This window comes from Cryptomeria japonica, chromosome 3 (genome assembly GCF_030272615.1).
Source record: "Cryptomeria japonica chromosome 3, Sugi_1.0, whole genome shotgun sequence".
Taxonomy (NCBI): Eukaryota; Viridiplantae; Streptophyta; class Pinopsida; order Cupressales; family Cupressaceae; genus Cryptomeria; species Cryptomeria japonica.
Window position 1 is genome coordinate 121,066,100 of NC_081407.1, and position 12,769 is coordinate 121,078,868.

Sequence of the window (12,769 nt, forward strand, 5' to 3'; positions counted from 1 at the left end):
CTTTTAAGACAGCAAATGCTCAGCTCTTCTTGATAAGAATATAGTCCGACAGAAACTACTGCACCATGGAAACGCCATCCGACTTTGCTGGCGTGAGACATGACGATTTCGTGGGGAGTTTTTCTAGAAAAGATTTTTGTTTATGTAACATACATGATACATCCTCTATACTACATAGAACTTTCCCAAGAATTAGCTTATCATTTTATAATTAACCAGTACACTGAAGTCAAATTACGTCCAAAAGTGTAATTTTCAACCCCAGGCGTGCTTCCAAAAGTGTTACTAGTATTTGGATAACAATTGACTTGGGGTTTTTCCGATTTCGTACGATAAATTCACTGATTCTCTTGACAGACGATAAATTCAATGATCCTCATGACAGATAATAAGAAATTCATATTGTCCGACAACACTAGAAATGACTGAAACAAATACTATTGAAGAATGTACACATCTAAATACTATCGTCAATATCATAGCTTCCGTTTGCGACCAGCCAAGCCTACTTGATTTATCTGTATGATAAAATATCATCATGACGATAGCTTTTGTTTGTGGTTTATAATATTGTATTCCATCCATCTCTTAAGAATTGGGAATTGTGGCATCGAGAAATAAATTCAAGTGAAGGAGGAACTCTTAGTGCTGGGCTTGGAAGAAAAGATCATCTAGTTAAGGCAATGGAATGGGTTTTTTGGTCTGTAGCTCTAGTTTCAGCTGGTTTAGGATTACTTCTCTTAAAGGTTGCAAGAGATATATGGTGGACACCACTGCAGATTAAAAAGTACTTTGAAGCCCAAGGGATTGGAGGTCCTCCCTATAAGCTATTCTATGGAAATGCCCCTGATATTGTTAAAATGGCTAGAGAGGAGAGCTCTAAGTCGCCACTGTCAGGACACAATATAACTCCTCGAGTTCTTCCCGCCTTTTATCAATGGGGGAAAATTTACGGTTGACATATTCTCTCCATAGAAAACTTTTAATCTTTGAGTTCTTCGGCTTCGTGGTTCCCATTGATTTTGGTGTCCATGAATTTTATCACTGGGCAGTGTCCCTGGGTGCAATCATAGTAAAAGGGGGAAACACAAAAATATCCTGAATTTAAAATAATATTTGAAGGAAGTTCTGTATATCATTGTTTTCGGGATTTTTTTTGCTTGAACATGTTTCAATTGGTTTTTTGAATGGCTTGTATTTCTTTTAAAAAAAATTAACCTATCATTGGAGTGGTAGTTAAGAAGAGGAGGATCTTCATCACCCAACTCATTAGGCGTGCATTTATCTGTAATACAGGTCGGGATTATGTTTACTGGTTTGGGACTAAACCCAGACTTTTTCTTCCTCATCCCGAGCTTGTGAAGGAGGTATTATCCAACAAGTTTGGGCACTATGAGAAAATTAAATTTGCACAATCGGGAGCCCACGGACTTGCAGGTTTAGAAGGGGAGGAATGGGCAAAGCATAGAAGAATCCTTAACCCCGCTTTCCACATGGAGGTCTTGAAGGTAAACTTATAATTCCACAATCCTCAGTTTAATAAAGACAAGATCTACATTAATTGAACAATACTCAATCACAGAGCTAAGTACTTCTCATACACTGGTATTTTCACACCCAATTGAGCATACTTTTAGTTTCATAAGTAAGAGGAATTTTTGACATATTTTAAGGTTCATAAGTTGGAAGAATTCTCAAATTGTGTCATTAATATCAGAATTCAATTATGTTATTGTTAGTCTTAATCAAATTCATTGATCTATATTTTTTGAGTAGTGATTTCCACAAATTCATCTCATGATGATAAATGATCCACTTAAATGAACTAAATGAGGTAGTGTTGGTATGCACTTAAATCTAATAAATTCTAAATGAACCCATATGAATTAATAAATTAAAAAAAAAAAAAAAACAACTACACAGTTAAATCCGGACCTTTTTCCCTGTACTCAATCTTTATAGTTTATATTAAGATTGCCAGTCGTACCTCTAAACGTCTGAGTGCTTTCACTTTTATACTTACTCTTGTAGACATGTGGTAGTTTTGTACTCTGATTTTCTTCTGCCAAGGATTTTCTTAACTCATATAATACATCTACTCTGTAAGGGCATGATTCCCTCAATTGCAGAGTCTGGCACCAATATGTGCAGAGAATGGAGAAATTTAATATCTTCAGGTGCCAATGAAATTGACGTTCTCAAAGAGTTTTCTGTTCTCACATCAGACATAATCTCACGTACAGCATTTGGAAGCAGTTATGCAGAGGGAAACCACATTTTCCGTTTACAAGCCCAACAAATCCTCTGGATGTTTGAAAGAATTCAGAGAGTTTCTATCCCAGGTTCCAGGTAACATGTTTTAGCCTTATTTTGACCGTAAAGATTGTTTTAGAAACTGTTGCAAGGTATTTGCTAGCAATATTTTCTCAGGATGCTAAAACTTGTGGTTGTTTTCGTTGCATTTTTTCCATTATACTTAATTTCTCAGAAAAGTTACACAAATTGCTGTAAGCAGAGATTTTTTTTTTCATATGGTTTTCGCAAGGGTTATATTTTTTATTGCAAAGGCTTCAAGAAAGTTCCTGAATGTTAAATTTGAATAATATTAGAGAGAGTTCTATTGGAGTCCTCGCCCATAAACTTTAAAAAAACTTAATACAATACCATAATAGTCACACTGATCGAGCAGACTAAAATGAGGTACAAAAAACACTCAGCCATAGGTGACTGCTAGAGATGAAAACATAAAGAACGAAACCAAAAAAAGTAAACTGAAAAAAGCATGCAAAGCAAAGTGCAGACAAAATATAAATTAAGGGCTAGGAAGACCGTGAAACTTCCTAACCTTCCACACCATGTGCGGAGCTGCCAGAACCACCATCGACGTCCGATGCCACCACCCAATCCCTTGTTGCCACTACTATAGATTCCAGTTTTGCGACTTTAGAGCCACAACACTTTCACATGGCTTCAAATTAACACCATGAATTATTTCATGGTGCTTAACACCATACCTCAGAACACTACCCACATGATGAGGTAGGGTGAAAGCACTTGCAACTTCTAGTGTCTCACAATTCTGTGAGACTGGTAAATCATAACCATATAGAGGTCCATTTACAATATCATAGGTCTTGCACTTCTCCATTAAGACTAACTATTCCTTGTTATGGATCTTGATATCACCCATCAAAGCTGGCCCCTCTAAGCCTCCTAGAACTGCACTGCCCACTACCAATCTCCTCTGACCTGTCCTCAACATCCTCTAGCGGAGAAAGAAGCAAAAAGTGTAGTAGACATTTTCTCACCTGGTGACCACACTACTTCATTTCAGAAAGCAAATCAAGCGCAATTGTCTCATGAGACCTCAAAATCCCAATATGCTCAATTCCTTCGGGAATCTACACACAGTTACACACACAACTTTCAAGGGAATATATGAACATTGTTTTTATCCAAGTCAGTAACAGAAATTGGGCACCCAATGTCCATCCCAATTACTCCCTTTCCTATACTCACCACATGCACAACTTATCCTTTTATTTTTATTCATATTTTGAATTTTCTTTTAATCACATTCACATCCGATTATTTCCAAGCCTCTATAACTCTACTGCTTCTACTTCCAAACTTAGTGGGTTTCCCCCCAAGATGGCTCTTCTCTCTCTTCCTGGCCTAGTAATTCCAATAGAGTTGAAGTCTCTTCAACTTAAATCTTTAAATTTAAGTAAAAACTAGTCAGAAGCCGTTGTTGATACTAAGAAAGAGGAAGTTAGTCCCAAAATAGACGCATTCCTTGTCAAAGCAATCATAGTATAAATCTTGTGGGTAAGAAAACTGAAGATGGTATCACCTCTTGCTGCAGAAACTTCTTGACAAGGATATGCTAATCAATCTCTTGGCACATTGCCCATAAGGCTAATCGCTTTCAGTCCAAGAATTCAACTAGCAACGGAAAGAGTGTTTACTATATCTAATTGAAAACTTCAAGTATCACTGAAGAAGTGTGGCAGTTACAGACAATTCACTTACTACAGACAATGCTGAGAGGAGGATTTAAGAACACCTCCACTAGCGATGTGATGAGCAGCCTGTGCTAAAAAAGCAAACCATGCAACCTCAAATTCTCAAGAAGAAATTGTTATAAGAGCTGAATGGGATTCTCATATTTACAGGCCCAGACTTGTCCTCCCACCCTGAATTGGTGAACCCAAGACCTACACTAGGATGCAGTGGCAGAGGGAGCAATAGATCGGGCTGCTAAAGGTTTTCATCGCTCGAAGGAAGGGGCTAGATAATGGTTTTTTAGAATCTTTTTTCTTTTTACGTTTTGTAAAAATGTTGAGTACTTGATATTTATCTCTAGATAATTTTGTACATCACAACTAAGGTATCTTAATTTTTAGAAAGGTTAATCATAATAAACAGTACTAGTCATGATCTCTTTCAATATAAGTATTGCAGTAATTGATATAATTATTGATATTTAACCTTTGTCTGAGGTTGTAGCTTTGCTGTTCATCTTTTGAGTCATTTTCTGGAATACTCAATAATTCATCGAGTTCTAATCATCAAAAACAGCAACTTTGGATTGTTTCTAGGACAAGGTTAGGGCATTAGTAGTGCTTTTCCACCATATTATAATTTGAACCTTTTTCCCCAAAAAAGGCTCTGCTATTTGCTTGATAAGATTGTTTTTGCAAAGTCAATCACTTCAAATCTTCCATCTATCTTTCTCATGGGTTTGTGCATGTGATTTGTGACTGTTATTAAAACATTTTGCTGCAGACCTTATTGAATTATTTAGTCATTACTGAATTGATGATAGAACAGGGCAGCTATTTTTTGAGTCCTGCCAAAACATTGTTATTTTACCATGACCACTAACGCTAATCATATTTTATTTCATATAATTCCAAGATCAATCTACCTGTTCCAGATTGAAGCATCAAATGATTATTTTTTTCTGATATTTCTTTAGCTTTAAATGTTGCCCACATGGTGTCTGTCTGTGATATGGCTTTCCATATCAATCTGCATGCAAGAACATTTGAGTCAGATAAATTTATATTGCATGAAATACACACCTTAATCTACAGGCAAGCACACAGGATTCAGAATTAGAAAGATTAATGCATTCTACCCTTTTCCTTCCAAATTGAAAGGCTTGGAACCATATTCTTTTTGAACGACTTGTCGAACCATTGTTTCCTTTTTTGTAGCTTGATGTTCCTTTACTTGTTTTATTGCTAAAATATGCAGTATATTTTTAAATTCATTGCGGAACGTTTGCTAATATATATTATTAATTATTGTATGCATCCAATAATCAAACGGAGAAATACCTCAGTGTGATGTAAAGGCTTTGTAGGAAGTCTGTGCATATCACAAAGACACCTAGTTGGAGTCCATTTGGTCAGAGACCTAGCTGGTGAAAGTAGTATGTAGACATCTGTATGAGTCACTTATTCCTTTAATGTGCTATGCCGCTTCAGATCCCTGCAAGTATTCATGCAGCCAAAACTGGTCCAAACAGTAGAGTCGCACATTGGTTTTCCATATTTTTGGGTAAGGAGGGAGTTTCAACTCCTGTATTCAGGGTTAGGAACAGTAAAATTCTCGCTTCTTCTTGGTAAGACACTTAAGTCACTATTGTCTGATGTCTGGAGCTTATAAAGATTGATGAATGGATGGAGTTGCATGAGAGATCTTTAATCGTATAAATGGGATGGTCATGATCATACAGCGTTGACTATAGGAGGAAGGTCCTTGTGGAAGGATTGATTGCCATGCAGGTATATAGTCATGCAACTCTGTAATGCCAAATTGTCTATATTTTATTGTTATTTGAAGATGACTGTCCTGTAGTAGGATCATTTTGTTGTTGTATTTGAGCTAAATTCTTGTTGTACTGATTATTTTCTAATTGAGTTGCCAGATGACTTGTGGCCTTATTCATTTTATTGCTCTGCAAATACAGATGACCACCACTTTGAGATAGTTTATTGCTTCTGGAAATTTAGTCCTGTTTATGAGAGCAGAAAACTCCGTAAGCAATCAATTGTAACTTCCAATCTCATTCTTTTTAATGAGTAACAAGCTCATTCGCAATCTAGTCTATTTTTATCATTTATGTAGTAACTTTGTATGAATAACAGCTAAGACGCCATTTTGCAATTTTTTAATTCTTTATGGTACTATGTAGTATTTTTTTTATTAGTACCTCGGGAATGTTTAGCTTGGCGTGAGCCGGACAAGGCCACAAATAGGGGATCTCATCCCCACCATGAACGCACTACATTAACATGAATAGTCCAAACCCAAGAACACAATAGCCCAGTAGAGGCACAGAGCTTGTGAGCACACTGCCCAACAAAGGCTTGGAACACGAAGACAAGGGCATGAAGACCCTCAACTTTAACACTAAGGTTCGAGCCTTTGAGCACATTGGATCAACGAGGGCACAATACCCATGATCACAATGGCCCAACGGATGTTTGAACCTTGGTGTCTACAACAATAATGCCACGATTTAACCATCATACTATGCTATGAATGGTTCTTACTATTTAAATTTCTTATTATATTCAGATATTTCTATTTAATTTTGGTTTCAAGTGTCTATCTTTCCAAGCCATTGTTATAAGAGAATATGTGCAAGGTGTTTACTGCTCTATCTAATAAAATAAATACATGAATTAATAATAGAGATGACAATGCATACCATATACGAGAGTAAAATATATCTTTGTTCGCCCATGAAATTATTACAGAAGAAAACTAGAGATGGTCAGCCAAGGATTGGAGTTGATTCAACTAGATCATACTGCTTTCCTTGATGATACACAATCTATTTAAAGGACCCGATGGTTGCCAAGAGGAACTCAACGGTCAACCAACCGATGCTTATAACTACTCAAGGCTGATTAACACTTAATATGAAAAATTAATATATAGTCAAATAACCAATATTATTGGACATAACAATACCCTTTGTACATTGACTACACAAGGTGTAACTTTTTTTAGGGGAATTCAAAATTTGATTTGGATTAATTTCTGATGACTACTTGTGCTATAGCTAGTATCTACTTGAGGCATTGGCAACTTGATGACATCTAGATAGGGTATTGATAAAGTGGAACTAGAGCATAGTATTTTAACACAACAGAGTTGACAATGGAATAGTGTAATCTGTAGTGTCCCAACTGATTTTCAATGATAATAATTGATTTGGAAACACAAATGATAAAATTTGCCAAATTACATCAAACAACACCAAATAAATAACTTAGATAACTTGCACAAATGACAGCAATTTCCCATTGCCTTATATTGATATAATTCTGATTTCTACAGCTAGTTGGACTGTTATGACAATCATTACAACGGTTACAACAACAAATACAAATTTGCAACAAACGATGCACATGTTGAACAATTGAAGTTTCCTACAAATTCATGAAGCTCCAATGCATTCCTTGAGTGAGAATGCCCTCAAGAACCAAAGGGTGTTTTTACTTTGGTTCCAACAACCATTGGAATTTTGTTCACTAATCACAATCTCCTACGTGTTTTTGTCAATACAAGAAATCTCAAACCCAAAGTGCTCAAAAAGATAAAAATCGCATAATGATGGATGATCCCAAAATCAAATGTTTTCCAAGTTTTATATGCTATACACCCAAAATACAAAACATATTGGCCTAACCCTATGTTGACATCAAGGCCCAAATTTGAATTTTAAAGTCAGCCTAACTCTACATTGGCACCAAGGCCCGAATTTGAATTTTACACATTACATATCAGGTCGGCCCTAATGGCCTTATAGAATTCGAAGTTTTGGGGTTTCTACTTCTCCCATATCAAGTTGAGTCCTCTTCTTTGGTTGGCCTTGATCCCAAAACTTTTACGAAATCCTTGTCTAAGTCTCATGTTAGGAGTTTTGGAGTTTCTCGTTCCGTTCCACCATTTTGGCATCAGTCACATGATATCTCTAATTGTCAATCCTTGATGCTTCTCTAAGTCTACTCTAGTCTTTCAGCTTGGCACAGGTTACGTAGTATCTCCGGTCCTTGATTCTCAATATTTCCTGGCATATGTCAAATAGTAGCTCTGATCCCATTTCCTGAACCCCAACATTTCTTAGGCATGTATCAAATAGTATCTCTAATCTCTAATCCTTGACATCTCCTTGGCACATATCAAACAATATCTCCGATCTCCGATCCTCGACATTTCCTTGAGTTCACTCTAGTCTTTCTTCAGATTTTTGAAAAGGGGACATGACAAGTCCTCCCTCCCCATAATTGCTTGTCCTCAACTAATGCGAATTGGGATTCTCAAATATTTTAGATCCTTTCCATGTGGCTTCTGTGTCTGATATGTTTATCCATTTAATTAGATATTCCAATCATCCCATTTCTCAAGTTTTTGGCTCGAGTATCCATCACCTCCTTCGCGATCATAATCAACTTATCCTCATCATCTAAGGGTGGAAACTCGTCTAAGGGCATAATTATTAATATGTTGACCAAGAACTTTCTTCAAAAAAGACGCATGGAACACATCATGAATCTTGTTATTCTGTGTGTTGGCATTTTGCATAGAGATTGCATTAATGATATGTTGTCATTGATGTCAATTGATCCAATAAATGGTATTCATGTTATTGCTGATATTGTTGTTTTTGATATTGGCTAGTAATCGGTAAGAAGAGATTTGTGGAAGATGTTGTAAACCGGTATGTAAAGTTTGTGAGTTGAACCGGTGAACCGGTGTAAAGGGTTAAACCTTTCTATGCATTGTAACCGGTAAAACCCTATCAATTGTTAAACCCTAACCGATCAAGTTTGTTGGTTTAGTATCTGATGAGCGGTAATGATGGAGACACGTGTGATCATTGAATGATGATAAATTCAAATTGGTTTGGTGTGTTTGCTTATTGTCTAGGGAAGGAGCAAAGTGGATTGCATTTAATGTACAACGTGTGATGAGTTACAAAGTCCAATGGAGTAGTGATCATGGAGCGGTTGGAATTGTCTTGAAGAATGTGAAGAGATTGTCATGATTTCTAACGGTCAAGATTGAACCGACTTGTTTGTAATCTCAATGATGAGAATTAGGTTTTTGTTGTGTTACCGACCTAATTGATTTGTATTTAAGGTCGATGAAGTTGTTTGTAAAGGTTGCTGGCAAGGTTGGTAGAAAACCTGTTGAGTGTGTAGTTGCCCAACCAGTGAATGGATCTGCACTTTGAGTGAAGGCAGATTGAAGCTTAGAAGGATCTGATCAGACAAATATATTGCTACTTAGATAGATCAAGAAAACCTGTTGTTTTCTAACAATTATAGCAGAAGTAAAATCCCTTAACTGGGTAAGCTCTAACAAGCTTGGTTACTCATTAAATCCTCTAACAAGGTGGTCCATTAGCTTGGATTCTTAAATCCTCCAGCGAGGTTACTCCTAACAGGGTATTGTGCTTGTGACAAGGCATATTTGTAAATCCCTTAACCGGGTGATTCCTAACCGGAATTAGTTCTTAACAGGACTTATTGTAAAGCTCTAACAGGCTTTGGCTCCTAACAGGGCGAACTTTAAAAGAGTTTAGATAGCTATCCTTGTGAGTCCCATCTCACCGTGGTTTTTACCTATTTGGGTTTTCCACGTATAAACATTTGTGTCAAATGGTGAATGCTTTTGTGGCTATGATCTTATTTGTTGATTTGGTTAATTTTTGATAATGCATGTTAAGTAGAAGCATTGAGAGATGAATATGTTGAGCTATGATTAAGCATTGTTGATGTTTACAAGATTGAAGGTGTTTACTGTTAAAGTTGTCATAACAGTTAAAACCGATTTATGTCAAGTATTCCTATGAATATTGATCTTGACAGAGATATGTTTACTTTGTTTGACTGAGTTTGAGTTTGGGAACTTTGTATCAGTTTTTCAATATACTGATTCACCCCCCCTCTTAGTATTCTACCAGATACTTATTCTTTCATCATACCATCACTGTGGAAGCTTCAACTCATAGGCCACTTCAGTTATCCTCTTCGCAATCCTATAAGATCCATAGAATTAAGACTTGAGCTTTTCAACTCCACTCTTTTTGACAAAAGTCGGCATATATGGCTGCAATCTCAAGAATACCAAGTCTCCCACGTCCAAAGATCTCTTTGTCCTTTTTGGATCTGCATAAGTCTTTTTCTGATTTTGTGATCACTGTAAATTATCTTTTAGTGTCCTCAATATCTCTTAACTTTGATTAATCAGGTTACCTACTACAGGTACTCTACTATCTGAAAGCAATAAGTTAGCGAAAGAAAGTGCATCATAACCAAATTGTAATGGACACCCTAGAATGCCCAAAAACTAGACCAACTGCTGATAGGAATTTAGTCAAACAGTTTGCATCCAACTCCTTATTTCTCCGTTTAATGTTTAAACCTCTTATGGCTTCAGAAATGAAATGTTTGTTTGTTTTTAAGTCTTTGCATAGGTTTAAAATCACGTAACATGAACTAGAAGGAAATTACAATAATATGCAACATGAAGATTGAACTACTGCTGATATGATATTATTTCCAGAATTAATAAAGTCAAATACATAGCAGATTTTTCAACTCACTAAATACTCCAGCATTTTTGACATAATGTTCCAACAATGACTTCCCATCTTGCTGCTACAGTAACATGAATAGTGCCGTGCTACAGTAACGTGAATAGTGCTGCGCTACAGTGCTACTACAGTATTGATTAGTCTTCAATCAGTCCAATATCTTTATAAAATCATCCCTTCAGAATGGCATTAGCATTGGTCAAGAAGTGAAGAAGGTATGAGCAAAACACCAAATCTGCCTGTAGTTGGAGATGTACCCAATCTGCCTGTTAATGAAGTTGATAGCAATGGATTCCAAAGGCCAAACCCCAAGGGAATGACGTCTAGAATGTCACAAGAGAGGATAGACATCCTCTAATGCCAAGAACGGATCTGCAACTCACACATCAATTTCTTCTCATATTCAACATGCTGAATGAAGCCACAAAAGCTTCCTTTAATTCTTTCTCCAAGGGTTGACCCAACTCACTTGAGCAATGTGGGATAAAAGATGTGCAATATAAAAAATATTAAAATATTCACTTATGTCTCCCTTGGGTGCCCCTTTGATTTGCACACATCCCCATAAAATAAATATTAAAGTAACACTTTAATATTTTACAATTAAATTAAATGTTACTTTAATAACACTTCAGGCATTAAAATATATTAGCAATCGGGCTCCAAATAGCGCGAGTGATAGCTCGTTGGAAAGCTCTCGTCGAGGAGTATCGAATCCAATCACCAAATCTAGCATCCGTTGTGTCCTGTTGACTTACTAAAAATAGTAAGTATGCCTGAAACTAAGTAAATCAACTCCGTTTTAGCCCAAACTGGAAATGACTAGGCCAAAACACTCTAGGATCCCCTTAAGCCCTTTGTTAGCTCTCGGGACCATGTAGAGCTAGGATAACGCACATACACTTGGTCAACTGCTAAAGTGGGGACATTACAGTCCGCCCCCCTTGAAATTGCTTATCCTCAAGCAATCTCAGTCCAGCCTGCTATATCACCTGCTCATTCTCCCATGTAGCATCTTCCTCCGGCAGGTCTCTCCATTTGACCAAATACTCCTTCACTATCCTGTTTCTGAGTTTCCTCTCTCTGGTGTCTAGAATAGCCTCAGGTACTAACACAAGCTTCCCCTCCTCATCCAAAGGGGGTAAATCTGCAGAAGGTACTACACTCTGACCAATGGCTTTCTTAAGCCTAGACACATGAAATACATTGTGTACTCGACTCCCCTCTAGAAGCTTAAGCTCATAGGCAACTTCGCCCACTTTTCGAATCACCCTGTAGGGACCATAAAATCTAGGCTTCAGCTTCTCTGCTCTGTTCCTCTTGAGCGATGACTACCTATATGGCTGTAGCCTCAAATACACCATGTCCCCCACCTCGAAACTGCGCTCTACCCTATGTTGGTCAGCATACAACTTCTGCTGATTTTGAGCCTGTTGTATATTCTCCTTGAGCGCTCTCAGGATATCCTAACCATCTTGCAACAGATCCTTGGCTTTGGGCACTCTGCTATCCCCCAAAGCCAAATCCATGAAGCTTGGTGCTTCATACCCATACAATGCCATAAATGGAGTCATCCTGATGGTCATGTGATATGTGGTATTGTAACAATACTCCCCCATGTGTAACCACCTGACCCAAGCTCTTTGCTGCGCAATCACATAGTTCCGTAAATAACCTTCCACCCATTTATTTACTATCTCCGTCTGTCCATCTGTTTGAGGATGGTAGCTCGTACTAGGTGTAAGATTTGTACCGCACAGCCTGAACAACTCCTGCCAAAAGGCGCTCATGAACTTGCTATCCCTGTCACTAACAATAAATCTCGGTAGCCCATGCAACCTAAAAATCTCTCTAAAGAACAAATCTGCCACCTGAGTTGCTGTGTAAGTAGAAGGAATAGAAAAGAAGTGAGCAAACTTCGTCAATTTGTCTACCACCACATAAATGCAATCTCTTCCCTGCACTCATGGTAAACCAGTGATGAAGTCCATAGAAATGCTTTCCCATTTCCTATCCGGAATGGGCAAGGGCTGTAGTAAACCTGCAGGAAACGTGTGCTCTCCCTTATTCCACTGACAAACTGCACTCCCTGACATACCTCTAAACATCATCCTTGAGCCCTCTCCATGAGAACCGCTCTCAGAT

General features: G+C 37.5%; 1 protein-coding gene across 1 annotated transcript in view; it reads left to right on the forward strand.

Annotated features, from left to right (window-relative positions):
- Nucleotides 1–349: 349 nt before the first annotated feature.
- LOC131038729 (cytochrome P450 734A1) overlaps nucleotides 350–12,769 on the forward strand; it is a 103,198-nt gene continuing 90,778 nt past the window's right edge. Inside the window, exons 1-3 of the mRNA XM_057971255.2 lie at nucleotides 350–954; nucleotides 1,297–1,508; nucleotides 2,108–2,349. Coding sequence (XP_057827238.2) covers nucleotides 684–954; nucleotides 1,297–1,508; nucleotides 2,108–2,349 — 725 coding nt within the window. The 5' untranslated portion in view covers nucleotides 350–683. The remainder of the gene's footprint in view (nucleotides 955–1,296; nucleotides 1,509–2,107; nucleotides 2,350–12,769) is intronic.